Genomic DNA, 25972 nt, shown 5'->3' with positions numbered 1-25972 from the left:
TTTACTGGGAACTTTATATCTTTCTAGTAGACCTCCAACCCAGTAATTTTTCCTCTCTTTTTTTTGCAAGGGGTTTGTGTGATGAGATTAAATCTAGGATAATCCTCAGATGAACTCACCTTGTGCTGGTAATTACCATAAGCCATGAGGATTGTACAAGCGTTACCAATAGGCTCACATCTCAAATAAATCCATCTGCCACTTGCTGAAGTGTGCACTAGAGCCTAGAGGCACACTCTACGCATTTCCTTATTGTCACTGACAAGTGGTCCTGGGTCCCACGTGTCATCCTCATGTGTGTTACCTTTATTGAGCAGAGTTTCTCCTAGTTTCAGTCCACGGACCACCATGATCTACCACTACACCAGTTTGAAACAACTGTGCTGTGTGTAGGCTGACGCAGTATCAGGTTTCCAGGGTGACAGATGAACTGAGCTTGGCGCCTATATAAATCCCTCCCCGGGCAGGCACTCCTTCACCACCGAGCTCACACATCCACCAGCAATGGCGTCCATCACCGCCAGGCTCTTGCACCACTCAGTCCTATTCCTCTTCCTCACGCAGCTCACCCACTCAGCCCTCGTCCCAAAGACCAACAGCCAGCCTGCCCTCAAGCCTCAGGCGTCGAACACCTACATCGTCCATGCCAACCACCTCGCCAAGCCCCCCCCCCCCCCCCCCCCCCCCACTTCGCCTCCCTCGAGCACTGGTACCATTCCATGGTGGCCACCCACTCACCTCGGCCCGTCAACACCAGCCGCATCTTGTACACCTACGACACCGTCATGCACGGCTTCGCCGTCGAGCTCACCGTCGACGAGGCCCGGCGCATGTCCAGCGCGCCCGGCGTCACCGGGGTGTACAAGGACAGGCTGATCAACCTTCACACCACGAGGTCCCCGGGGTTCATCGGCCTCGACCCGGGGAACGGCGCCTGGAACGCGACAAACTTCGGCGACGGCGTCATCGTCGGCTTCATCGACAGCGGCATCTGGCCCGAGAGCGCGACCTTCGATGACAGCGGGCTGAGCCCCGTCCGGGCGAGCTGGAAGGGCAAGTGCGTCGACGCCCACGACTTCAACGCCAGCTTGTGCAACAACAAGCTGGTTGGCGCCAAGGCCTTCGACGCTGCCGCCAAGGCAATGTTGGGGAGCACGAGCAGCGGCGGCGGCGTCCCCTCCCCGAGGGACACGTTGGGGCACGGCACGCACGTGTCCTCGACGGCCGCCGGCGCGCAGGTCCCCGGCGCCAGCCTCTACATGTTCTCGCGAGGGACCGCGTGGGGAATGGCGCCCAAGGCGAGGATCGCCATGTACAAGGCGTGTGGCCGCGGCGGGTGCTATGACGCGGACATCGTAGCCGCCGTGGACGCCGCCGTCAAGGACGGCGTCGACATCATTTCCATGTCCCTCGGAGGCAGCCCCGAACCCTTCGACCGCGACGTGATCGCGATCGCCACGTTCGGTGCCGAGCGTAGAGGTATCTTCATGGCTCTCTCGGCCGGGAACGCCGACCCGACGGCGGCTACGGTGATCAACGCGGCGCCGTGGATGACCACCGTAGGCGCCGCGACCGTGGACCGGCTGTTCCCGGCGAACCTCACGCTCGGGAACGGGGTCGTGATCGCCGAGCAGTCCCTTTACACCATGAAGGCCAAGGGCACCAGCATGGTCGAGCTGGTGTCCATCGATTGCTCTGTGGAGGAGGACTTCACGCCCGACAAGATCATGGGCAAGATCGTGGTGTGCATGACCGGGGCAAGCATCCCGCATGGCGTCAAGGCGCAGAATGCTGGCGGAGCCGGGCTGGTTGTGAAAGATAATCAGAGGGCTTGAAGCGTGCACTTTACCTCGTGCCGCCTACATGTTATATATAGCCTGGAAGAGCCCCTGGCGTGGCTTACAAGAATTATGGAAGGTTCTTGACTTTCCTAATTACAGAAGATTAATTACATATTCTATCTATAGTCAAGAACCTTCTGGATGCATATGTTACAGATTCATCTAATACTCCCCCTCAATCACAACTTTCCTAAGTTGAGATGGTACTTGAAATTCTCCAACTTTCGTACACTCAAGGCTTTGGTGAAACCATCTGCCACTTGATCTTCAGAAGGAACAAAATCAATCTGAAGTAATTTGCTGTTTACCCGTTCTCTGACAAAATGAAAATCAACTTCAATGTGTTTAGTTCTAGCATGGAACACAGGATTTGATGCAAGATATTTGGCCCCCATGTTATCACACTTCAACTGTGCAACAGGCGGACTAGATACCTTTAATTCTTTCAACAAAGTCTGAATCCAAATAATCTCAGCAGTTGCATTAGCCAATGCCTTATACTCAGCTTCAGTACTTGACCTTGATACTGTAGCTTGTTTCTTTGCATGCCATGATACAAGATTATTTCCCAGAAATACTGCAAAGCCACCTGTTGATCTTCTGTCATCAGGACAGCCTGCCCAATCAGCATCTGAATATGCACTTACCAAGAAAGAAAATGACTTGTTTATCTTTAGACCAAGCTTTGCACATGACTTGAGGTATCTCAATATTCTTTTAACAGCCGCCAATGTACTGTTGTTGGTGCATGAAGAAATTGACAAACCTTATTTACTGAGAAAGCAATGTCAGGTCTTGTCAATGTAAGATACTGCAAGGCTCCTACAATACTTCTGTATCTTGATGCATCTATAGGACCGAGCGGATCTCCTTCATAAATTGAGAGTTTCTCACTAGTCGATAGAGGTGTACTTACCGGCTTGCAATCTGCCATATTTGCTCTTTTCAACAGATCATTTACATATTTTTCTTGTGTCAAAATAATTCCATGCTTAGTCTTGGCAACTTCGATACCGAGGAAATAGTGCAAGTCACCTAAATCTTTTAATGGAAAATCACTATGGAGATCCTGAAGTAATGCGGCCACTGCCTCTTGCTTAGAACTAACCACAATTATGTCATCAACATAAATTAACATGAACATAATGACATCACCCTTACTGTAATAGAATAAAGAAGTATCAGCTTTGGATCCTTTAAAACCAAGGGCATAAAGTTTCTTACTTAACCTTGAGAACCATGCTCTAGGCGCCTGCTTCAATCCATATAGTGCCTTATCTAACTTGCAGACATAGTTTTTTTTGGAATTGTCCTCGTACCCAGGAGGCTGCTTCATATATACATCTTCTTCAAGAAGCCCATGCAAGAAAGCATTGTGAACATCCAACTGTCTAATAGTCCACCCCCTGGACACAGCAATAGAGAGAACAACTCGAATAGTGGCAGCTTTAACAACAGGGCTGAAAGTGTCTTCATAATCAATACCATATCGTTGCTTAAAACCTTTTGCAACCAACCGAGCCTTGTATATATCTAAGCTGCCATCTTGTTTACGTTTGATTTTATATACCCACTTGCAGTCAATAATATTACGCCCTTTCTGAGGAGGAACCAAATGCCATGTTTTATTTTTCATTAACGCATCATATTCAGCATCCATTGCCTGTTTCCAATTATTATTCTCTAATGCTTCTGATAAGTTTTGTGGCTCACCGGTAGACGTTAAGAAAGAATATTTAACCGTACCATCGGTGTAGCGCTTCTCCTTGCGAATACCACTTTGTAAACGGGTCTTTGGCCTTTGATATAGTTCGCCCCCAGCCGAAGGTGCCGTAGAGGATACCGGCACGAGATCTAGAGTGGATACAGCCGCCGGAGGCTCCGGATCCAGTGCGCTGATCGTGTCAGGTGCGCCGGACGCAGAACCACCCGCATGCGTCGGAGAGGCGGTCGTTGGTTCAGGCAATGTGTCACACGACGATACACCGGGCTCGGAATCCTGGGCAAATACACCTACAGAAGTCGTTGGAGGCGCAGGTGAATCACCTTGGGGGTCAGTTCCACCAGAAGGAGCTCCGGGCACCCCTATATGCGATGACGACAATTCCTGCACGACTTCATGCGCTGGGATATCATTGTTAGCAGGATTAATTGAAGAATCAGCCACATGATCACTTATGCTACGAACCCCACTAGTCGGATTTAACAAATAGGTAGGTAAAAGATTAATTTCATCTTGAAACCTACGACCAGCATTAGGACCAAGAAATTTAAAGGGAAATAGAGATTCATCAAAAGTTACATCTCGAGAAATATAAACCCTTCCAGAATCAGGATCAAGGCACTTAAACCCTTTATGAAACAGACTGTATCCTAAGAAAGTGCATTGCTTGGAGCGGAATTGGAGTTTATGGGTATTGTAGGGTCGTAGATTGGGCCAACAAGCGCATCCGAAGACACGAAGAGAGGAATAATCTGGTTGTTGGTTAAACAGCCGAAAAAGGGGTGTGTCATATGAAAGTAACCGACTAGGCGTTCTATTTATCAAATGTGTGGCGGAAAGGAAAGCATCAGGCCAAAATTTTAGCGGCATGTTGGCATGAGCAAGAAGAGCTAGACCAACCTCGACGATATGGCGATGCTTGCGTTCGGCTGCCCCATTCGGCTGATGTGTATGCGGGCAGGAAATATGGTGTGTGATGCCAACTTGGGCGAAAAAGGGATGTAGTTTTTGATATTCACCCCCCAGTCGGTCTGCATAGTTATAATCTTACGATTAAATAAGCGCTCAACAAGAGATTGAAATTCTCGAAATTTGGTAAAAACCTCGTATTTGAATTTAAGGAGATAAATCCAGGTGAACTTACTATAAGCATCAATAAAACTCACATAGTATTTGTGTCCACCAACTGATTTGGGCGCAGGACCCCACACATCAGAATAAATAATTTCTAAAGGATGCTGGGAAACAGTACTGGAATGAGGAAAAGGTAACTGACGGCTCTTGGCCTTTTGACATGCATCACACACCGAATGTTTATTTGAATTTGCTAAAACAGGAAGATTAAATTGGCTGATAACTTTCTCCACAATTGGAGCAGCCGGATGACCTAAACGAGAATGCCATCTATCAAAAGAAATTTTTGCAGCTCCATAGGCTTGCTTTATTGTGCGCCTAGCAGGGAGAGGATAGAGCCCACGATCACAGCGTCCCCTAAGCAGAGTTTTCTTCGTTGCCTGATCCTTAATTAAGAAAAAATCAGGGTGAAATTCTATAAAGGTAGAATTATTAGATGTGAGACGATGAACTGAAACAAGATTTTTGTTGGCCTTGGGGACATATAGAACATTATTGAGATGAAGATCACGACTAGGGGTTGTAACAGTAGAATGACCAATGTGACTGATTTCCATACCTACCCCACTGCCGTGTGGATCTTATCGTGGCCCTTGTACCTATCATGGATCGACAGTTCCTCCAAGTTGCTGGTGATGTTATCTGTAGCACCTGAATCCATGTACCAGTTGGTGTCTACTCCGTAGGATGTAGATGTTGCACCTGCATATTTTTCTTCTGGTACGAAATCTTTATCAAATCTGTACCAACATATATCAGTAGTGTGTCCTTTTATCTTGCAAACCTGACACCTAGGTCTGTTGTCAGACCCATGCTGCTGATTATTTTGTGCGCCTTGATTCTGCTGGCGCTGCCCATTGCTTCGGCCACGCCCGCGAGATGGAGCACCCCCACGCGAGCGCCCTCTGCCTCGCGTGCCTCGTGATGCACCGTGCCCCCGGTTGGCGGAATTAACCGAGGAGCGGCTATCAGGCTGGAGAAGATCCATGTGCTGCTCAAACGAGAGCAGCTGGGAGAACATCTCTCCCACACTGATCGGCTCAGTCCTGACGACTAGGGCTGAGACGATGGGATTGTAGTCGAAGTCGAGGCCGGCAAGAATGTAGGAGACCAGCTCGTCGTCGTCAATGGCCTTGCCAGCAGACGCGATCTCATCGGCAAGAGACCGCATCTTGGCGACGTATTCCGCCATGGAAAGATTGCCCTTCTTCGTTGTGGCGAGCGCGATCCTAGTGTTGACGGTGCGCGCTCGTGACATCGAGGTGAACATGGCCTCGACAGCACTCCATACTTCAGCAGCAGTCTTGCAAGCAGTTAACTGAGACAAAATATTTGGAGTGATAGAAGAGAGCAGGAATCCCAGGACCTGTTGATCCGTAGCAACCCACTCAACGTAGAGTGGGTTCTGCACCTCCTCTTCTTTGCCATCTGCTGTCGTCTTCATGGTAGACGCAGGGGGGGTCTTTGTGGCGCCTGTGAGAAATCCCTCCAGGCGTGCGCCCCTCACGATGGCAAGCACTTGCATCTTCCACAGTGCATGATTGTTCTTGTTCAGCTTCTCGGAAACAGCTTGGCCGACCAAGGGATTGATGGCGGCGGCGTAGGAGGTTGACATGGTGGAAGGTGGATCTAATCTATTATTGTTTGATGGCTCTGGTTACCATGAAAGATAATCAGAGGGCTTGAAGCGTGCACTTTACCTCGTGCCGCCTACATGTTATATATAGCCTGGAAGAGCCCCTGGCGTGGCTTACAAGAATTATGGAAGGTTCTTGACTTTCCTAATTACAGAAGATTAATTACATATTCTATCTATAGTCAAGAACCTTCTGGATGCATATGTTACAGATTCATCTAATAGGTTGGTGTGGATACAACCAGCTGGTTACGGGATGGTATCGATGCCACGGCCTTTCCCCTTCCTGCTCTCACTTTGAGCTACACCGGAGGCGAGAAGCTGAGGGCCTACATGGCCTCGGAGCCGAAGCCGGTGGCGTCCTTCAGCTTCGGCTGCGAGACGGTAATCGGCCAGAACCGGGCGCCGGTGGTGGTCAGCTTCTCGTCGCGGGGGCCCAACTTCGCCGCCCCTGAGCTCCTCAAGCCCGACGTCATCGCGCCAGGAGCCAACATCCTTGCCGCCTGGTCCGGCGCCGCCTCTCTGTTGGGAGATTCTTTCCGCTTCGACGACGGGAGGAGAACCGACTACAACATCATCTCGGGCACCTCCATGGCGTGCCCTCACGTCGCCGGCATCGCGGCGCTGATCAGGAAGGAGTACCCCAGCTGGACGCCGGCCATGATACGGTCGGCGCTGATGACGACCGCAGGAACGCTCGACGACCGCAGGAACGCTCGACAACCGCGGCCGGGACATCCGCGACAACGGCGTCACCTTGGGCAGCAGCAACGACACCGCCGCGACGCCGCTGGTGGCCGGGGCCGGGCACATCCGCCCACGGCTGGCGCTGGACCCGGGCCTCGTCTACGACGCCGGCGAGCGCGATTACGTCGACTTCCTGTGCGCCATGAACTACAGCGCGGGGCAGATCCGCTCGTTCGTGCCGGACTTCGTCAGGTGCACGAGGACGCTCGCCGGTGGCCCCGCCGGCCTCAACTACCCGTCCTTCGCCGTGGTCTTCGACAACCGCACCGCCACCCGCACGCTGACGCGGACGCTGACCAAGGTGTCCGAGGAGGCCGAGACGTACACTGTCATCGTCAGGGCGCCGGAGCACGTGAAGGTGATCGTCACGCCGACGACCCTGGAGTTCAAGGAGCCCAAGGAGGCAAAGAGCTACACGGTGGAGTTCAGAAATGAAGCCCGTGGAAACCGGAAGACAGAGTGGGAGTTCGGACACATCATCTGGCAGAACTGATGACCTCCAGTAGAAACTTGCAGACTTGCGGTAGAATAAGTGCGATGTATTGATCAGTTGATCGGTCGTGAAAAAAAAAATCAGTATCTTGAAGATTATTACTGCCCCAGTGTGCTTGTGACTTGTGAGCTGCCCGCTAGCCTGCTACTGCTTGTGTGGTTCGGGCTGCATTCAGCACATTCAGGCATGAATAATATGTCGGTTTAGTTTACAATTATTTACACGTCTAGGAATCATTACTAGTTTTTGTCAACAAATATAAGTCATCGTGCAGGCGCAGCGAGGACGATGACCGAGCCTACTCGTCTGGAGACATGCAATCGCATGGATCCCCAAATTTTTCTCCATCCTAACTTGGCATCTACTTTCGAACTGAGAAAGACCTTATTCTTTTTTTCTTTTTCTTTTTTGAGTGGTGAAAGACCTTATTCTTGCTTTAATGCTTTCACAGCTGACACCTGATGTTCTGAACTAATCGGAACAGGTAGAAGATGAGAAGAGTACTGCTTGAAATTTGAATAATGTTCTGCTTGGCATTGCTCGTCAGTGACCACTGATACTGCTCACTTGACGGAGCTGAGGTAGGTTTCGTTCTATTCTACTATGTTCTATTCCAGTAACAAGCGCCAACTCCATACATTACTTAAGGCACAAATGAAAAATATGAGCAAAAATTTGGACAAACAACACAGGACATCGCATAACACAGCTACTCATGGCATACGCAACAATTTTTCCTCATCATAGAAGTATTGACAGCCTTTCATCTGCAACGGCAGACAGTCGGTGACCACCAGCACGGCGAGGGTGATGAGCCAGCCTAAAAAGTCGCATGATTAAACATGACACCAATCGCATGCGGCTAAGTAGCTTAATCAATGCAAGGAAGTAGCAATTTGAGGCAACTATTGTTACGGTGACAAAATCTGCAAATTTCGAGTAGCAGTCAGCTGCGCCAAGCTGTGCAGTTGAACCAGCAGCCAATCACGCGCACAAATTTCTGCTGACATTATACACATGTATGAATAATACAATTTGCACTGAAGACATGCCAACAGGTCAATAAACCTAGATTGAAAACTTTGTCAAATGATAAAAAAATTTAAACAGCTTAGGCATCCAAATTGACTCTAAGCAAAACATCATGTCCATGATTCCAGAATGTCTTATTGAAATGAGCTCATGGGAAGGATCCTGGTGCACACAGCAGATAATTAAGGAAGAAAAGGAAGCCTGAGTGGTTTTGTTTTGTGGCCAGCGGCACAGCTCTACCAAGGAATTGCTTGCAATTACCCCACGAGCACCAAAAAGAGGTTTTCCAATGCTTCTCAACTGTACCATTTCGTCTCCCTATTCTACCATCCCACGCTGCTTGAAAATTTCAAACATTGTAGAACCAATCTTTGCTGGCGACTCGACGACAGTGACACCAGCATCTCTGAGTGCCTTGATTTTGTCCTGGGCAGTACCCTTTCCTCCTGACACAATGGCTGCGTAACAAGGATGGCACAGAACTATATTAGCACATGTAACATGGTATAAAAGGAAATGAAACTGAATTAGGAAGATTAGCGTATTAATATAATAAAAATCAGAATGGGCAGATAAATCCATTTTAGCATACTACCGTGAGTTGATGATTACAGTGTATTCAAGAATGCAAATCAGGTTGTCAGCGCAAGTTTGATGAATGTCACAATAGTAACAAGGAATTTCGCCAAATTGGTAGACATGTATAAATTTGCCTACCACAGTATGCTTGGGACTAAAGGGCTTTGTTAATCATGTATAATCTCACAAATTGCTTAAGTCTCTTTTTGTTGTCTATAGACATTTAGTTTTTTTTATAAGGACATTTAGTAAATTGATATGAAGAAAATACGTAAGATTCAAATTAAAAGAATGGAGGTCTTGTCAAGGTAATACCTCCAGCATGACCCATTCGGCGGCCCGGGGGTGCCGTAAGTCCAGCAATGAATGCAACAACAGGCTTCTGTGTTTTGCTTCCCTGAGGAGCATAACCGATGAAGTTAGTAGATGGAAAATGTAACTTAATTCAGCAAAACATTAAAAAAAAAGGAGACAAAAAAGTTCCAGAACCAAGCCCGAAGACATGGTATGAAATGTAATGTCTGCAGCAACTAATGATAAATTCCTTCATATGAGAAAAGAGCCCATAGGCGTTAGTTACTTAAACTTTCTAACCCAACCAGATACATGAAGTCACTCCATGTCACATAAAACTTCTTTGGTTCATAGCGACTACCTTAAGTCTATGGCAAGAGTAGCTAGCCACAAGCCCACAAGGGCCTACTTAGCGAAAATGTGGGCCATAATCCAGAGCTTGCATATGAATTGTGGGATCAGCTTAAAGGTAGGGTTGAGTAATAAGCATATTCTCAAGTTAAATCAAGGTCCAGGCATCTAGCTTAATTGCCTTCCGTAAAGAACAATAGGAAATGTGTCCCTATGACACTTTAAAAGTGCTCAAGACTACACTAGTTCATGAAGGAATGGTGTTGCAGAGTGCAGAATCAATACAGAAATATGGCATGTAAATATGTCACTTAGAGAAAAAGGACTACCTAAATATATGATGGTACTAACAAACTCTTACCTGGATGAATGCCGCAGCATCCTCCTCAGCAGTACCTCCAATTTCACCAATGAGAACAATACCTGAAAGACACAGAATATTGTCCAACAGTGAGAAGTTAGAACAATCCATAAATGGAATGGAACTGTGTTGACTGAAAAAGGCATATGGAGATGGTATTGAAAAAACAAATAATTTAGTTAAAGCATTCAAGTGCCAAAAATACCAAACATATGGATAATTCCACATAGAAGAGTACGCAGTTCACAGCTATTCTTTTAATAAAGTTTTTTTTTTGCTTAAATTGTGAAGTATCAGTTACAATAGGTATACCTTCTGTCTGAGGATCGTCAACAAACTTTTCAAGGCAATCAACAAAATTTGTGCCATTGAAAGGGTCACCACCAATGCCTACACAAGTTGACTGCCCCAAGCCTACAGCAGTTGTTTGAAACACCTGCCAACAAAAATCAAATGCAACTTAGTCAAACAAATTATCTGGGTAGGTGCATACATAAGAAAAATAATAATAACAGGCATACCGCTTCATATGTCAAGGTACCAGAACGAGATACGATCCCAACACGCCCAGGCTTGTGGATGTAACCTGGCATGATTCCAATTTTACATTCACCAGGCTTAATGATACCAGGGCAATTCGGCCCAATCAATCGAGTTTTTGACTGCTTGTTTAGTGCAGCCTTCACTTTCACCTAAAATTTGCAAAGGGAACATTGATGTCACCTCGTGGAGTTCCATTGACAAGGTAAAATATAAGTAATTGTTCTGTGACACAAGTTAATCGGTAATAGCAATATGTAGAAAAAAATATCATAAAAGGAAGCAAGCAAACTGCTAAAACGGACTATGCTTGAAAATCTGTCTCTCTTTGAATCACCTACTTTATTTAACAAAATTTAGAACTCATCTTGCCCACTAGAGAATAATAACATATTAAATATCCATATGCCCAAGATGATGTTGACCACACATTCACACTATTTTCTAATGCTTTGGCAAAAAAAAAAAGTAATTTACAAGTACAGTTACTAGTGAACCAAAGATGATATGGCATTGAGCAGATTCCCAAGCTCAGAAGACAAAGAATGATAGTAACTAACGAAGTAATGAAATGGCAAAAATTACCATGTCATGCTGAGGAATTCCTTCTGTAATGCAGACAACAAGGTCGAGCTCAGCCTCCATTGCCTCCATTATAGCAGCGGCGGCAAAAGGTGGTGGAACATATATAACAGATGCATTGGCCTTTGTTTCAGCCTTAGCCTCGGCTACAGAGTTAAACACTGGGAGCCCTAAATGTTCAGTTCCACCTTTCTTAGGAGTCACTCCACCCACCTGTTATAACAAAAAAAAAGGAACTTAATAAAAAAAGGAGTTCCACAAAATACAAGCAAAAAAATCAAAATTATCACATTCAAAAATATAATACTTATTTACTTAAACATTGTAAACACATAAATCCATTGCCCAAAGCCCCAAACAATTTGTGCAATTGTGCAGCATGAATCCTTTCAGCCGTATTGGACTATTCATAATAATGCTAGTGCAACACCACATGACATGCAAAAAAATGCATCTGAGCCAATTCTTTTGTTGTGGCAAAGTTAATTATATGAATCTACTAGTCAAGAATATAACTGTAAATTAGAATATGATGAGACCTCCAAGCATCATGCCAGGTCCATGGAACCTATCATACCAAACACCAGACTTCAACATGCTGGCTTCCATACTTCCTTCTCCCTATGTCACAATTTCCTTGTGTAAGGACTGCAGCCCATTTACATAAAACAGATAAGAAACAGAACTTGCTTCGATCCCACTTACTGAGGAATGATTGCATCTTCATACATGATATTTGTGTTAGATTGAACTACAACAACTTGAAAGGTTTCAATGCATTCATGATGGATATGATTCTCATAACCTCAAAAAATTCCAATTAATTTGCATGTTGGTCATATAAAACATCAAGAAATTCATCAAAACATTGTATGCTTTGACAACATTTTCTTGAGTCACAGCACATAAATCACTAATCCCTATCTAACTGACAAATGCTGCCTCTAGATTGCATGTGAACAGCGCTCAAAATTACTAGACAGTGCAAATAAAAATTCATCACCAGCATCCAAATCAACTCAACAAATGACAATGAAACCTAGGTATTGCTGCTGCTTCACTTACAGTTTCAGGCATTGTACCACATAATAGCACTATCCGCGAAAAGAAAAGGGCAATTATAATAGCACACATTTTGCCTCCAACAAGGCAATATCATCCAGTTAAGCGTACTAAATATCCCGCTCTGGATCGGACCGTAAGGTAGCGAAACGAAACAGTAGGACCCGAGGAAATGAAGATCGGCGACCACACGTCCACTAGATTCGACAGCACGGGCTCCGTCAAACCCTAGAATCGAGCAGCACAGAACGGAACGCACGGATCGAGGGCGCAAATCAGAGGGAGATAGACAGGGGTTGGCAGCGGCGGGGGTGCGTACCATGTTGGTGCCGTACTCGATGGCCTGCTCGGTGTGGAAGGTGCCATTCTTCCCCGTGATGCCCTGGCAGATCACGCGGGTGCTCTTGTCGACGAAAACCGCTGGCGAGGGCGCGGCGGCAGCCGCCGCGGCGAAGCCCCGCGTGTGGAGGAGGCGGGAGGCGGCGGACCCCAGCAGCTGCGACGCGCGGCGGGAGGAGGCGGCGGCCATGGCGGGCGCGGTGCGGCGGCGGCGCGTGCTCTTCCGCCCTTTTTTTTCTTCTCCCCCTACTCGATTCGATTTCTTTCGGGTTTTTTGGGATGGTTCCCCTCGCCTTCCTTTGTCTTCGGTCTACCCTTCTGGGGTCTCGCGATCCATTCTTGCAGGGAAAGTTGAGCGGTCAAACTTCGTGTTAGACCCCTCGTAATGTCGATATTTCGACAAATAAGCGAAACTTGAAGCAACTGCTAGTACTTTTCAATCGTCTTCCCAACCAAATAATGTAACAGTATATTCTTTGCGAATAAAGCGTTAAATTTGTATGCAGCAAATATTCATAAAATTGAATGTAAAATTAAGCGACTAAGATATAAACAAGACTCTATTGATTGAAAGCGTAAAAATCATCTCTTCTTTTTACTAGTTCACGTCTCCTGATGGCTTTCTATGATTTTTTTTGAGCGGAATTACAGGCCACATATCAAAATTCTCACACTCCAGTAGGCTTTCTTTGCATCAAACCTTGGCTGAAAAATAGCATGGTGTCTACTTAGAGTAAAAAAAAGGCCGTAGATATCCCAAGCTTGCTCCTCGCCGTTTGCTCTAGGCCAAATGAAAACTGCATTGGGTGAAGGGAGCCGTGGCTAATTGTTTTTTTTATCCGACTAGCAATGCAAATGGGTATAGGGTATCCAATTGTGCATGTCATCCCTATTCTAAAATACCATTTTAGTTCATTTTTATTAATTTATTGGATCGATTCAATAACAAAAAAAATTATAAGTTGCATTCCTAGATCTGAATTTCAATTGGAATTCCATTCTTCTCTCTCAATGTGCCTCGGCTCCAGACATGCTCAGATGCCAAGGGCGGAATGGCCCAAAAGCTATGACGGTGTCTCCAACAAGGCCACATATGAGCATTACTGACATCATATTTTCACTTGTGGTCTTCTTAACCTGCTATTCACTCTGTTCTGCTGGCTGCTTCTACATCCAGTCAACAGTGTTTTTGGGGGGCAACCTATCAGCGTTCGCGTACCTAGTATACACAATATCATTAGCGCGATCACCACGAGCGTTGCACAAATCATCAAGAATCGTTGATTCAGTGACAGAGCATAGCATCTAACGAGTATTGGATTTTTACATTGGTTACAACATAGTACAAGTACACACGATCAACAGGCATGCATCGCTCCACAAACCATTCAATCATCATGACAGTCTTCCGCCCCACAAACAGAAAAATGTCGCATCGATCGACAATCAACCTAACAATCTCCACCCCTATGCATGCTTGGTCGCAATCTCAAATCGCTAACTCCAACTCCTCATTTGGGGGTGAAGGCCTGATCAAGAACACAACAAAAAATTCACCAATCAGTAACCAAATCGTATATATCAAAGATACAAGGCATGTCAATGTTCGGCTGACCTGGAAGATGGTGGCGTGGCCAGGGTCGGCGAGGTGGGCGAAGAGATTGTCGATGGGGCCGGTGCCGGTGTACTCGGCCTGGAACCAGGCGCCCATGACGGCGAGCATGGCGAGGCGGCCGTTCTTGATCTCCTTGGTACGCAGCTCCTTGATCTTCTCCGGCGAGCCGCTGCCCCAGCCGAGTGGGTCAAACCACAGGCCACCAGGGTACCTTGATTACATTTCCAATACACGGGGTGGAATCATCGTTAGCCTTAGCCATTGACCAGAACTAATGGTTTTGTCTTTGAAAATGTTTTCCTGCTGGTTCGATCATGCATGGAGCGAGAGGTAGGTGGTACCCGACGTCGGTGCCGGTGAGCTTGTTGTTGGGGAAGATGGGGTCGGTGTTGACGCTCCCGGGCTTGATGATGTCGGCCCAGCGGCGGCCCTCGGCCCAGCCGATGAGGATGAGCTCGATGATGAAGAGGGTGGTGGTGTCGGTGAAGTACTGCTGCTCGCCGGCGGTGTACCAGAAGGGCGTGTTGAGGATGCCGATCTTGGTCAGGAACTCGGGGATGAAGATGCCCGCCGCGCCGAGCATCGCCCACCGGCAGTGCACCAGCTCCGCCTGCACGTTCCACCGCAAGCTCTCCGGGTCAGATCCTGCACGCAGAGTCGGCAGCACAAACATGCATGGACAGTTAGTTACATCGCTCGGCTCGATCAGAGATTGTATGTGCACAGGAGAAACAGATTGATCGGTGATCAGAACTCACCGAGGCCCCAGGGATCAAAGCCGAAGTCGCCGGGGAGGCTGCATCAACAAGGCAAAGAACACTGTCAGAGTCACACACAAGCTGAAGCTGCAGCTGCCCTTTTTTTTTTAAGACAACTGAATGAATACAGAGCTCCAGGAATCAACCGACCTGCCGTCGAGCCACGGCGGCGGGGTGCTGCCGGGGAACCAGATGGGCCTGTCGGGGTCCGCCGCGGCGCGCACCGCGAACGACGGCCGCGCCGCCTCGGCCTGCCTCAGCAGCGTCTTGCCGCCGAGGAAGGACAGCGAGCGCTGCCCATTCCTGGGGAGCGCCGCGACGGCGGTGGAGGAGGAGGAGGCGGAGACGAGTGCCATGGCAGCGAAAGCTTGTGGCGCGGGAGCTGCTGTGTGGCGGGTGGCGCGCGCGCCGCAGGTTTAAGGGATCTTCGCGGTCGCGGCGGGCGCGCGCCGGGGCGGGGCCTGCTTATCCGCGGGGGGATTGCGGGCGCGGCCGCCTGGCGCCACGCGGCGCGGAGAATCTCCTCGTCTGGCTCCGGCACGCCGGATCGCGCTGACGTGGAGGGCGCCCCCGGCTGGGAGCTGATAAAAATCAGTGGGAGCCGCCGCATTGGCTGCTGCCATGTAGGCACGTCACTGCTCGTATCGGCTAGCGACGAGGCGCTCGTGTGCCACGCAGATTTCCTGTGCTTATGGTGTGAGAATATATATTGTCTCTAAAAAAGAGAGAAAAAATGTTATGGTGTGAGCTAGTCAAGGGGGAAACCTGTTTGTTCAATATCAGTTCATAAAAGTTCGTAGCAAATCTTTTTAGATCATGAACACGTCCTGCAGTACCAACCTCAACAGTGCACATTTTTCAAACCGAGTAAATTCAGAGAGACTATAAAGGAACATGGTGTGTGATGGCAGACCATGTGATACAAACATCATCAAGACCTCAACCAAGACACACAAGACACTTCACAGGCTTCAGCTCTTCCACCTTTTCTTTTGATCAAACTTGTACTCTCAGCATTTATCATACACCAAACCGAAACGGGACGTGACACAGGAAAAGGGAAGAAAGGGAGCCTGCACCAAAACCACTGCTGACCTGGGGGAGAAGTGTCGGTACAACCGACCAATTTCCCTTTTGTGATCACGATCACACTTCTAAAAGAGGCTTCGCAGAGGGAAATCAACAGCACACGCGTTCAGAGCCTAATCTCGACTCCTTTGACATTTTACCCGTTACATCGTCGAGCAAATAGTGTACAACTTCAGTGAGTAGAGCATCTTATAACAAAATAGTAACAGACTGGCCATCTTCAGCTAAATTTTACAGTTTATTGCTATAAGTAGATGGTATAGACCGGAGCGTAAAAAGCCCGGTGCAGCTGCAGAGTTTCTTACCAGATCTTGCACATTCTGAATTATGCCCACAACTGCGTGTGCATTCTTCAGAGATGTGCAGTCTACTAAGAAACTCTCGAGTCTGGAACGCACGTACCATCATCATGTACTCATGAGTCCTGTTCAACTTACAGATGCAAGTTCTTCTTGGACCCGTGCTTGGTCTTGATCATCTGGTTCAAGGCCTTCACGCACCGCCGTATCATCCCCATGGACTTCTTCCCTCCCTCAGGTCGCTTTATCACCATGGCCAGCGTCGTGCCGCCTGCTTCTGCTCCTACTGATCCTGAAACCTTACGCTCAGGAAGAACAGTCTCCCCGTGGCCGGATAGCTTGCTGGTAGGCTTTGCCTCACCGGTTTGAAGCTGCTTCTGTTGTATCAGCTCCTGAAGGGAGAACCGGGGCACACTGTCCACAGCACGCTGTGGTGTGCCAAGGTTGTTCAAGCCTTGGAATTGCTCCGGCTTCTTCTGCTCCGTGTTGCAGCATCCTTGCCGATCCTTCTGCTGCTGATCATCATCTCCTGACTGTTCTGACACCTTCTCATCTGCCTCTTGGCATTGTTGAGGTGCCTCCTGCTCAGGGTCTTGGAATCGCTCTGCTGCCGTGTCCTCATTGCTATCACATTGGTTTGGTGTCATCAGCACTTCATCTTGATACTGCTCTGGCGTCTTGTCCTCTTCATCTTTATGCTGCTCTGGTTTCTTCTCCTTTTCACCTTGATAATGCTCTGGTTTCTTCTGCTCTTCACCTGAATATTGTTGAGATTTCTTCTCCTGCTCATCTTGATATTGCTCATCATCTTCATACTGGAGTGATGTTTGTGGAATCTTCAGCTCGTCATCTTCATATTGGAGTAGTGCTTGTGGAATTTTTTGCTCCTCATCTTCATCCAGACACGGTGCCAGATGCTCTGCATCCTCGCATTGTTGGAGTGCCTTCAGCCCTGCATCTTGGCATTCGAGAAATGCCTTCAGCTCTTGGTGGCGATGATGCTCCAGGGATGGCACGTACTGATCTTGGAAACAAGCAACCAGGCTTGTGGACCGCCGTGTCCGCCTCGACATGGCAATGTCGAAGCGGCGAGACTTGCTCACATCTAGCTCGGTGGCCATGGTCTGTGGTCTGAGGAGAGAGACCACCAGAAAGAGTTGCTTTGCATCTTCTTCTGTGGATGGAGTTATAAGGCCACCAGATGTGATCAATTGAACAGACCGTACTGGGAATCAGTGAACTGGTGAGGCGTCCATTTCAGAGGTGAAGCCCAGTTTGGTCATTTGTCATTTGTAAGATCAGTAGCTGTCCTGGTAGCTTTTCATCCCTACATCTACATGAAGTGAGATCCAAGTTAGCAGCAGTAGGCAAAGTGACCATTATTCTGCCATAAACATATGATATCTTTGTTCTGCAATTAGCTTTTAAAACAACACGATCATGCTTTGCTGGATGGCAATATGACATTTATTCTGTCCAAGGAACACCTATGAACTAGGGACAAAGTTCTGGAAGGGAAAATACCTTTGTAACTGAAGCCTTGTCCAACACCAACACCAGAATGATAACCAGCAGGATTTGGTTTCAAGTGAAAGATTTGAATGGCATGCTTTAACTACTTTGACTGGAGAAAATGAATTGATCATTTGCACAACTGTAACATCAACAGTTCTCGGTCACTGAACATTTCCGATTATCTTAGGTGTTTTGCTTTCAGTATATGAAATTGGCATCCTCAACTAGGAACTGGTGCCGTTTCAACAGAAAGCATTTCAAGAAACTAATAAACTCGGATAGCAGGTTCTGAAGAGTTACTTGAGCAACTTTGGCAGAAGTGCAAAATAATAATAAAAAAAGGTAATTCTGCACCTACAAGAAGCAACTAAATAAGAAATAACCTCAAGCATAAAGTACATTTTTATGTTACAACTCAGACTAAACAAAACATGGGTCCTTTGCCAACATTCTACATCTCAAGACACATTAAGGAATATTATTTTACAAGGTCAACATTGCTTAGATACAGACAGAATTCTCTATCTTGCAAACCTCATTGTCCACTCAGCTGCTATTTCATCGTGTTTAGTTCTGTCAGTCAGATACTGACGTGAAATGTTCATCACAAGCGGGGTGTCTCTACAAACAAAGATCATAACGTAAGGCTTTTGAGCATTAAAGCAAAGTAGAAACTATATAGATAGCTGGCTTAATTTGCACCAAAATCCACGACCGTTTACATAAGTAGTACAAAAGATTATAAGAACATACATGGATCTGGATTGCTGATGATGTCTTTGATGGCCAGTAACACCTTTGAAATAGTGAAAGCTGGACTCCAGCCATCCTTCAGAATGCCCAAATGCACTTTACCAGTGGCGTCAACATTGCAGTGGTAAATCCTTGTTTTGAAAGTTACCTGGGAGAATACCAGCACAACACAAATCCAGAGGTAAGAAGCTAAATTGTCCAATTCAGACTATAGATATACTCATAATTTTAATAGATGCAACCAGAAGAGTAAAATAGTTTGTGAATACTTTCAACTATTAACATGTGAAATATCAAGTCATGATTAACATTGCCTATAATACTACAAACATATACCGTACGTAAGTATAGATCTGATAATCGCATCGTAGAACATTACGATATTTCAAGAACACAAAAAACAACAACAAAACCATTTAGTCCAAAGCAAGCTGGGATGGGAAACAGTCAAAAATATTTTTAATACTATCATATCTTTAATAGCTTTAGTATGGTTGTTGCATGGACTGCATTAGCTGCACCAATAGTTCCATTAGCTAATCATGGTAAAACTGTGCCCCTGAAGGTTTGAGTGGTAGGTGAAAAGCTAAAAAGGCTGGCTGTTTCTGGTCCGTCATATCTCAGCAACCTGTCAAAACTCATAAATAAATAATAGGAAATAGATGGTAGTGGTGTTGGCATCCTCTGGAAATGTGTCGGTGGAAGATAAAAAAATATTGGTGGTGATTTTAGCTATGGCTAGCAACTAGCAGCCCGATTGTGGCAAATAAATATCAATAACAGGAATGAGTGGATTCTGCATTTACAATCACTTCCCCAGTTAGCAGAATGACACTCTCTTGTATTCTAAGCCAAGATAAACAATATGTCATCGCATGATAAGATGTTATGTCAAAAGTGCATGTTACCATAGTAAGGCTGTCCCCAAGTAAAAACAAATTTACGATATCTTTTGCTCAGGAAAGTATTAGTTGAAGCATTCCAGAACAAACACAATACCTTAGCAGCTCTACATTCTTTCTTTTTAAACAAAGAAAAAAACAACAACAACAGTAAACTAGAAACTTTAGATAGCTTTTCTTCATACGTCAAGATCATACTAAGAAGACATAAAACATCACAAACAGTACTTCACATGAAAACGTACAAACACCGCTTTAGAAGAAACATTTAGAAGAAACATGGTAACTTTAATTAGAAGCAAAGAAAACTGTCTTTTAGCACAATCTTTTTTCATATTAGGTCCACTCCTCACCATCAAACACATGCCTTCCTGCCAGAGGTGTGGTCGTGTGGCACTTCTAGATTAACCATCATTCGAGAAAGCTGAATGTACTCTTATGTCTCTACGGCACCTTCGTAAATTATTGTTTCAAAATCATGTTTACCCGTATTATGATAGACAGACTGTGGAAAATTTGGGGATATGAAACTACGGATTTTATAAAGCATACTAAAGTTCATCGGTCTGATAACCCTTTGCATGGTTCATTCAGTTTCCTAGGAAGAATTATAAATGATGAGTAAATTAAGGACCCGAAGAGCAGAACAATCAGAAATAGAACTAGAACACTGTTACCAGCCTAACTGATCTGACTGCCCACTTGATTTTCTGTTACAAATACTTTCTAGTACTTCGGCAGTCATAGTCACCACAACCAGGTGTGACATACATTCCTTGAAACTTGTCCATTCAAAAAAGAGTACACGAATCAGGAATCGAGGGATTAGGTAGAAGGTGTACATAACAATATGTGGAGAAATGTCAAGTTGGAGCCTAGTTTTCAGGACACAAAAAGTTTCTGTACTAAATAAATATTTCCCAGCACATTTCAACAGACCAACGTTAACCAATGCTAACAAGAAAAGTGAATCCTTACCATCGGAGGTTTGAAAGGATAATCGGGGGGAAACACGATATCAAGGAAAAATATCCCTCCTTCATACGGCGATCCTGCAAAACATAACATGATGAGTTAACTCAACCGCAACGTACTCGTGATCCCAGTTAGTATGCAAACCAAACTACTGCGCCTACTCTAAAAATAGAAGCAGCAATTTGAACAAGTAAAACTGTCATCCGCCAGCGCAGTTAAATTTCGACGAGCTCTCAAACTGTCTCGGACCAATTGGAGAAGCGGAGGGGAGGGATCTCAATAGCTCATACCTTGGGGCCCGATGATGGTGGACAGCCAGTGGTAGAGGTTGTCGCCCTTGGGCCCGGCGGAGCAGTCGGAGGCGTTGAGGTCCAGCAGCTCCTTCTGTATCCGCTTCCCCGAAGACGAAACCGACGTCCCGCCGCTCGACCCCCACGGCCGCACGCTGCTTCCACCTCCTCCTCCGCCACCGCCGCCGGGGGCCCCGGCGCCGGCGGCGAAGGGGAAGCGGGAGGTGGGGAAGGACGAGGACGAGGACATGGCCGCAGCGACAGTGACGGAGGGTGAAACCGTGTGGGCCGGCTCACCATCCAGGTGAGGCTTTAATCCAATTGAGCAGGCCCATTACGGTAACTGAGAATGGACCCGGACCTGGTGGTGGGTTAATGGGCCTGAATGGGCCGTTAGTCACTCACAACGAGTCCAAACCACAACAAAGCCATTTCCTGTGAGGCCTAGTGTTCGAAAACACTGAAGTCCAATTGCAAAGGGGAAAAAGAACAGCAGCATACCACTTAAACCATGAAAAAATTGCCCAAGGCCAATGTTTGCAGTCCCATTTTTGCAAATTTCTCCTTAAACCATATGCACGGGGGACAGATCATTTGGAACTTCCAGCGTTCCAGGTAAGCTGTTTGTCACAGCTCGCAATGTTGATTCCTAGAACAACAAATTTGGGGATAAGATTACAAGGCGTCTACCTGAGTACACTAAAACAAATATGCCCTACAGTATCTAATGACAAGATCCACGATAAATGACGGGTATCTCATCCAAAATGCGACATGGTTACAATGCTCTACATCACTAGAATGAGCAGCAATGCAGCTGCTAGGTGAGTCAACCAGCAGGATTGGGATTTCGAAGCAAAACTGTCAGGGCTTACAGGCCCAGAAGCTGTACCACCGTTGCTGCCGTTGGCGCCAGTGCTACAAACAGGAGCAGATCAGATTCTCAGTAATCAGTATAGAGCACAAAACAGGCTTATAGAACTCAGAAGCTTTTAACACGAAATGGTGCATTGGACATACCTTCCAGCGAAAATGCATGGGTCATGGCCTGCAAGAAATACAGGAATTCAGATTAGGTTCATGTTATCTACATGCTATACAACGGTTTGATATTAGCACCAAAATCCTACCCTTGATTTTTTGAAATTAAATTAAAATGATAAAAAAGTGAGTTCTTTAAACTAGGAAATACATTTCTTGAGATTAAAATAAAACACAAGATGTTGATGAAACTTGTGGCCATAGATTATTTATCTTGCATTATGATTTGGACAATGCTTATGCTTTTGATAGGATGTAACAGCTCGAGCTATGATCCTCGTTTGACTACCCCCCACATCCCTTCATATGATTTATCTTAGGACACACGTCTAAGGTAAATGCTTGCCAGTTTATTTACGTGTTCCCTACAGAAATTTGCACAAGTAGGGATTGCTTTGCAGGGTAGGGTACATTTCTAGGACTGTCTCATTGCTGCTGGGAACACAATAACAGATCAACAAGCGATTGAGTGCTGGCTAGCTACAAGTGTAGAACTCTTGACTAATGATAGTAAAACAGAAGTACAGTAGGGATTTTGGACAATAAAAAACACAGATCAAAACAACTGCGGTAGATAATTGATGGGTTAAATTTTGCATAATGACCTTGAGCCCTTCAAACATTTCAGTGCTAAATTTGTTCTTCTCAAACGTCGCTTTAGCGCTGATGTAAAGGGCAACTGTAACTTATTTGCCAACAAAACTACAAAAGTAATTACAGAAACCCATTCTAAGTAATCAATAACTGTGAAAAGAAATCTACTGTATCCTATTAATTATAGAAGAGCAAAATGCAGCTTACTTGGATCAGTTGATGTCATCATTGCAGTGCCATTAAAGCTGCATGTACCACCACTAGCTTGTGTTCTATGATAATAATCGTTGAAAGCATATGATGCAACAGCTACAATGTTATCTGATTCATAGCACGGTTGTCCAGGCTGAATTGCACTGCAGTTCGCAGAGCCAGGGCCACATGCCCAATCCAAACTATGCTTAAGTGCACTATGGGGTGCACTTGAATTTGCCACACAAAACATCCCACGCAGAGCCGGTGATTCTGGGATAGTTGTGGCCACGTCCTCAAATGATAGAGAGTACACAGTGGTTGTGTTAGGAAACATAATCCCCCAACTTTTCTCTGATTCAGGTCCTGAACGAAGATCCTCGTTGAATAGCTCAAAGATGTAGGTGCTCGACTGGTTCATTGGTTGGCTAGGTGTACCAGAATTATTCAGTACATGACGTATGAGGTTTGTATTGTAGGCCAAAGCATTATCAACAGTAGCAGCCTTCTCATTTGGCCCACCACGCCATGGCCAGCCAGAAGCTGTGACCAGAACAGGGATCTCCGTGAAATTCATTGCTTGGATTGAGTTGTAAGTAGCATCAATTATTGCATCAAACATATTGGTATAGAACAGATTGGTGTTGGGATCTGAAATTTGACTGTTGGGATTGAGAGAGCGGAACAGTGCATACTCCAAGGGGAATACGCCTTGCCCTCCGACGTAGCCATAGTATGGTTGGGCATTCAGCATGAATGAAGATCCTGTATCCTTCGGAAACCGAAGATACTGAGACATTACTGTGTTCCATGTCGAATTGAAAGTGGCAATGGAGGGAGGAAATGCCTTCGAGATCATATCCATTGAATGTGGACTCGAGATTTTCACCTGAGTATTGAGGTTTGCAGCTAACAGTGCTGATTGGAGGAATTGCAATGCAGGTACAAGAACAAGGGCTGCATTTGGAATGTTAGTAAGAACCTCATCACCCACTGCGATATATGTGATGTTAGTTGCTGGAACATAAGCAGCGACGTTCTTGTTAATCCAATCAGCAGCTGTGGAACGAGACTGCCCCACACATAGCAGCTGATCATTGGGAACCCCAACCATGACTTCTATTCCAGTATTTGCAAGGGCAGTCAACATCTGATGGTTTGAATCAATCAGACGAACATGCTGAATCTTCTTTTCTTTAAGGATAGCCACTATGTCTGTTGCTGATGGTAGGTTTGACATTTCGTTGCCAATAGTGATACCAACAAATGCGCCTACAACAAATTGCAGAGATGATTGTCATGCATGCAAATATAGGCATTATATTTTTAGAACCTATTTTTCGGTTCAAAACAACATTTTGTAATGTCCTTGTGAAACTACTTTCCCGCAAAGTCAGGAAAATCAGAATGAGGTACTACAATACGGAAAATAATGTTTTTGCACATCTATGTAGAACATAGTATGATTTTTGCACCACCAAAGTTCTACAGTCAGTAGTATAATTTTTGCACTAGAACTGTATCTACGTACTCCAAACTAATATGATGAACTGGAGTACCTGAAACATCGAAAACCATGAGCATTAACAGCATAACCACGCCATGTGGTCGCTTGGGCAACATATTGTTGCACCCAAGGATCTGATTAGCTGTGAAGAAGGTATACTCCGGAAGCTCTCAAGCAAAGCTGAAACAGCAACAAAAAAAGGTGATTATTTTATTCATTTAACAAGATCACAAACTACTATGTATAGCAACTCTTAACTAGAGAATTGCATATATGCCGAGATATTTAAGCTATGAAAGTCATTGATGATACCAAGTGCAAGCAGTATGCATCCACGTTTGTAGAGCATACGTTAAATATAATACTGGGAAACCAATTTTCAGATTTACCTAAATCTTCAGCGCGGAGCAACAAACTTAGAAAACATTAACGTACTGCATTACAGGATATTCAGGCAGTCCCATGAACTTGTCCAATGGCACTAACGTCTTTAAAGAATCCACGACTTAAAATGTCACCCTGAATTATGGGCAAAACCTGCTGCTAATAAATGGAGAAATTGAGGCAGTGTGCGGGCACCCCTAAAACATGAGGGCAAAAGATTCCCAATTTCTATCGCCACACATTCATGAACAATTCAAACCTACACTAAAAAATCTCACGAACTAAACCACCATGGACAGAATAACAGAGAACTGTGAATGCCCCTTCAAACTAGAAACAGCAGAGAACACGAGCAGAGAAGAATGAACACCTAGAAGTTCCTTCAGGCACCATGTGAACAAGGCTTCAGGAAAAACTTCATCCGCCGTTTGTCGGCTAAAATGCCACCCCTTTCTAGAGGAACCTCGGTAGAAAGTCACGAGCAGGAAAGGCCGCAAGGCTCCAAAAGAACATAACAAACGGCGACATCGTAATCTCAACAACAGTACAGGAAAAAAGGGGAACAAAATCAGCAAGGGAAGAGAAGATCGCCACCTGATTTTGTCCTCAATGAAGAGCCCTTTCTTCATTCCTTTCCTGACACGCGCACGGAGGAACACGCTACAAACGGAGATAGGACCAAGAAGCCGCCGCGGAGCAGTACGAACCGCGGCGGGCCGCCGCCCCCGACAGTAGAAGTGAGCACGAACTGGGGGAGTGGAGAGTGGAGACTGACTGCTGCAACATTCCTTCGAGGTGGTAGATGATGTGAAACGGGAAGCTCTCTCCCCTCTCCTGCGGCAGCACGCAGAGAATCCGAGGAGGTATTGGAGCGTGTTCTTCTTGGCTATGGGCCTATGGCCTCTGGAGGCTCTCTAGCTTCCCTCTGTTTCTTGGAGGTTTAATTCAAAACACTTCATAATAAGCGCCATTAAAAACTAATCTCTCCGAGAAGTGGCGATTAGTAAAGAAATGCGAGCGATTGACCGAGAGCTCAGAGAGATCCGATTAAGTTTCCTGGAGAGGAGGGGAGTAGGGGACACGGAGGATAAACTAACAGGGAAAAGAGAGAGGTGGGTGAGGACCGGAGGAGGAATCTCAAAGCCGGAGTGTGGAGCTTTTGATCGTCGGAGGGATGAAGGACGAATAAAAAGAAGTATCATACATGCAATTACAAGTCGATGGAATTTGGACATTTGAGTAGACTTTATCAAAATCCTAAGAGTAAATTTGTTACATGATTAGGTTGTTCAAAATGTAATTTCCATATAATCATTATGTGATTCTTGCAGTCCACTTGTTGAT

The 25972-nt window shown here is 45.9% G+C and overlaps 4 protein-coding genes, 1 non-coding gene and 1 pseudogene across 5 annotated transcripts; 1 reads left to right on the top strand and 5 right to left on the bottom strand.

Moving 5' to 3' along the window:
- Positions 1–465: 465 nt before the first annotated feature.
- On the top strand, positions 466–7793 carry LOC120692670 (annotated as a pseudogene).
- Positions 5692–5830, bottom strand: LOC120696359. Its single transcript, XR_005684135.1, has one exon. It is a non-coding gene; the product is annotated as a small nucleolar RNA Z247 (small nucleolar RNA).
- A 721-nt stretch (positions 7794–8514) lies between the features above and the next one.
- On the bottom strand, positions 8515–13034 carry LOC120692640 (succinate--CoA ligase [ADP-forming] subunit alpha, mitochondrial-like). The gene is made up of 7 exons (XM_039976022.1): positions 12695–13034; positions 11317–11526; positions 10713–10883; positions 10504–10627; positions 10192–10253; positions 9501–9582; positions 8515–9064 (listed from the first exon to the last, which is right to left on the bottom strand). The coding sequence occupies exons 1-7, from the start codon at positions 12902–12904 to the stop codon at positions 8925–8927; spliced, it is 999 nt and encodes a 332-aa protein (XP_039831956.1). The 5' UTR covers positions 12905–13034; the 3' UTR covers positions 8515–8924.
- Positions 13035–13994: 960 nt separating this feature from the next.
- On the bottom strand, positions 13995–15560 carry LOC120692660 (photosystem I chlorophyll a/b-binding protein 2, chloroplastic-like). The gene is made up of 5 exons (XM_039976037.1): positions 15238–15560; positions 15088–15125; positions 14671–14974; positions 14330–14540; positions 13995–14243 (listed from the first exon to the last, which is right to left on the bottom strand). The coding sequence occupies exons 1-5, from the start codon at positions 15441–15443 to the stop codon at positions 14226–14228; spliced, it is 777 nt and encodes a 258-aa protein (XP_039831971.1). The 5' UTR covers positions 15444–15560; the 3' UTR covers positions 13995–14225.
- Positions 15561–16262: 702 nt separating this feature from the next.
- LOC120692650 (probable serine/threonine-protein kinase irlF) lies at positions 16263–18003 on the bottom strand. Its single transcript, XM_039976031.1, has one exon. The coding sequence runs from the start codon at positions 17594–17596 to the stop codon at positions 16610–16612; it is 987 nt and encodes a 328-aa protein (XP_039831965.1). The 5' UTR covers positions 17597–18003; the 3' UTR covers positions 16263–16609.
- A 320-nt stretch (positions 18004–18323) lies between these two features.
- Positions 18324–25791, bottom strand: LOC120695563 (glucan endo-1,3-beta-glucosidase 4-like). Its single transcript, XM_039978782.1, has 11 exons — positions 25223–25791; positions 24999–25127; positions 24297–24424; positions 22753–24009; positions 21931–21958; positions 21708–21828; positions 21482–21559; positions 20911–21220; positions 20624–20697; positions 18744–18891; positions 18324–18609 (listed from the first exon to the last, which is right to left on the bottom strand). Exons 3-11 carry the CDS (start codon positions 24358–24360, stop codon positions 18512–18514), a joined length of 2178 nt encoding a protein of 725 aa, XP_039834716.1. The 5' UTR covers positions 24361–24424; positions 24999–25127; positions 25223–25791; the 3' UTR covers positions 18324–18511.
- Between the last annotated feature and the right edge of the window lie 181 nt (positions 25792–25972).

The sequence above is a fragment of the Panicum virgatum genome, chromosome 2K (assembly GCF_016808335.1).
Source record: "Panicum virgatum strain AP13 chromosome 2K, P.virgatum_v5, whole genome shotgun sequence".
Classification (NCBI taxonomy): Eukaryota; Viridiplantae; Streptophyta; class Magnoliopsida; order Poales; family Poaceae; genus Panicum; species Panicum virgatum.
The sequence above is the reverse complement of the archived record's forward strand: the minus strand, read 5'-3'. Positions and strand labels throughout refer to the sequence as shown.

Excerpts from the sequence above, each read along its gene's own strand:
- LOC120695563 (XM_039978782.1), bottom strand. The coding sequence starts at position 24,360 with ATGTTGCCCAAGCGACCACATGGCGTGGTTATGCTGTTAATGCTCATG. Across the intron at positions 21,959-22,752 it reads GATGACATCAACTGATCCAA|GCCATGACCCATGCATTTTC; the intron begins GTAAGCTGCATT and ends TATTTCTTGCAG. Across the intron at positions 21,221-21,481 it reads ATCTGTCCCCCGTGCATATG|CCTCACCTGGATGGTGAGCC; the intron begins GTTTAAGGAGAA and ends ATTGGATTAAAG.
- LOC120692640 (XM_039976022.1), bottom strand. The coding sequence starts at position 12,904 with ATGGCCGCCGCCTCCTCCCGCCGCGCGTCGCAGCTGCTGGGGTCCGCC. Across the intron at positions 11,527-12,694 it reads TCGAGTACGGCACCAACATG|GTGGGTGGAGTGACTCCTAA; the intron begins GTACGCACCCCC and ends TTGTTATAACAG. Across the intron at positions 10,628-10,712 it reads GTACCTTGACATATGAAGCG|GTGTTTCAAACAACTGCTGT; the intron begins GTATGCCTGTTA and ends TTTTGTTGGCAG.
- LOC120692650 (XM_039976031.1), bottom strand. The coding sequence starts at position 17,596 with ATGGCCACCGAGCTAGATGTGAGCAAGTCTCGCCGCTTCGACATTGCC.
- LOC120692660 (XM_039976037.1), bottom strand. The coding sequence starts at position 15,443 with ATGGCACTCGTCTCCGCCTCCTCCTCCTCCACCGCCGTCGCGGCGCTC. Across the intron at positions 14,975-15,087 it reads CTTTGATCCCTGGGGCCTCG|GATCTGACCCGGAGAGCTTG; the intron begins GTGAGTTCTGAT and ends CTCTGCGTGCAG. Across the intron at positions 14,541-14,670 it reads CTCACCGGCACCGACGTCGG|GTACCCTGGTGGCCTGTGGT; the intron begins GTACCACCTACC and ends AATGTAATCAAG.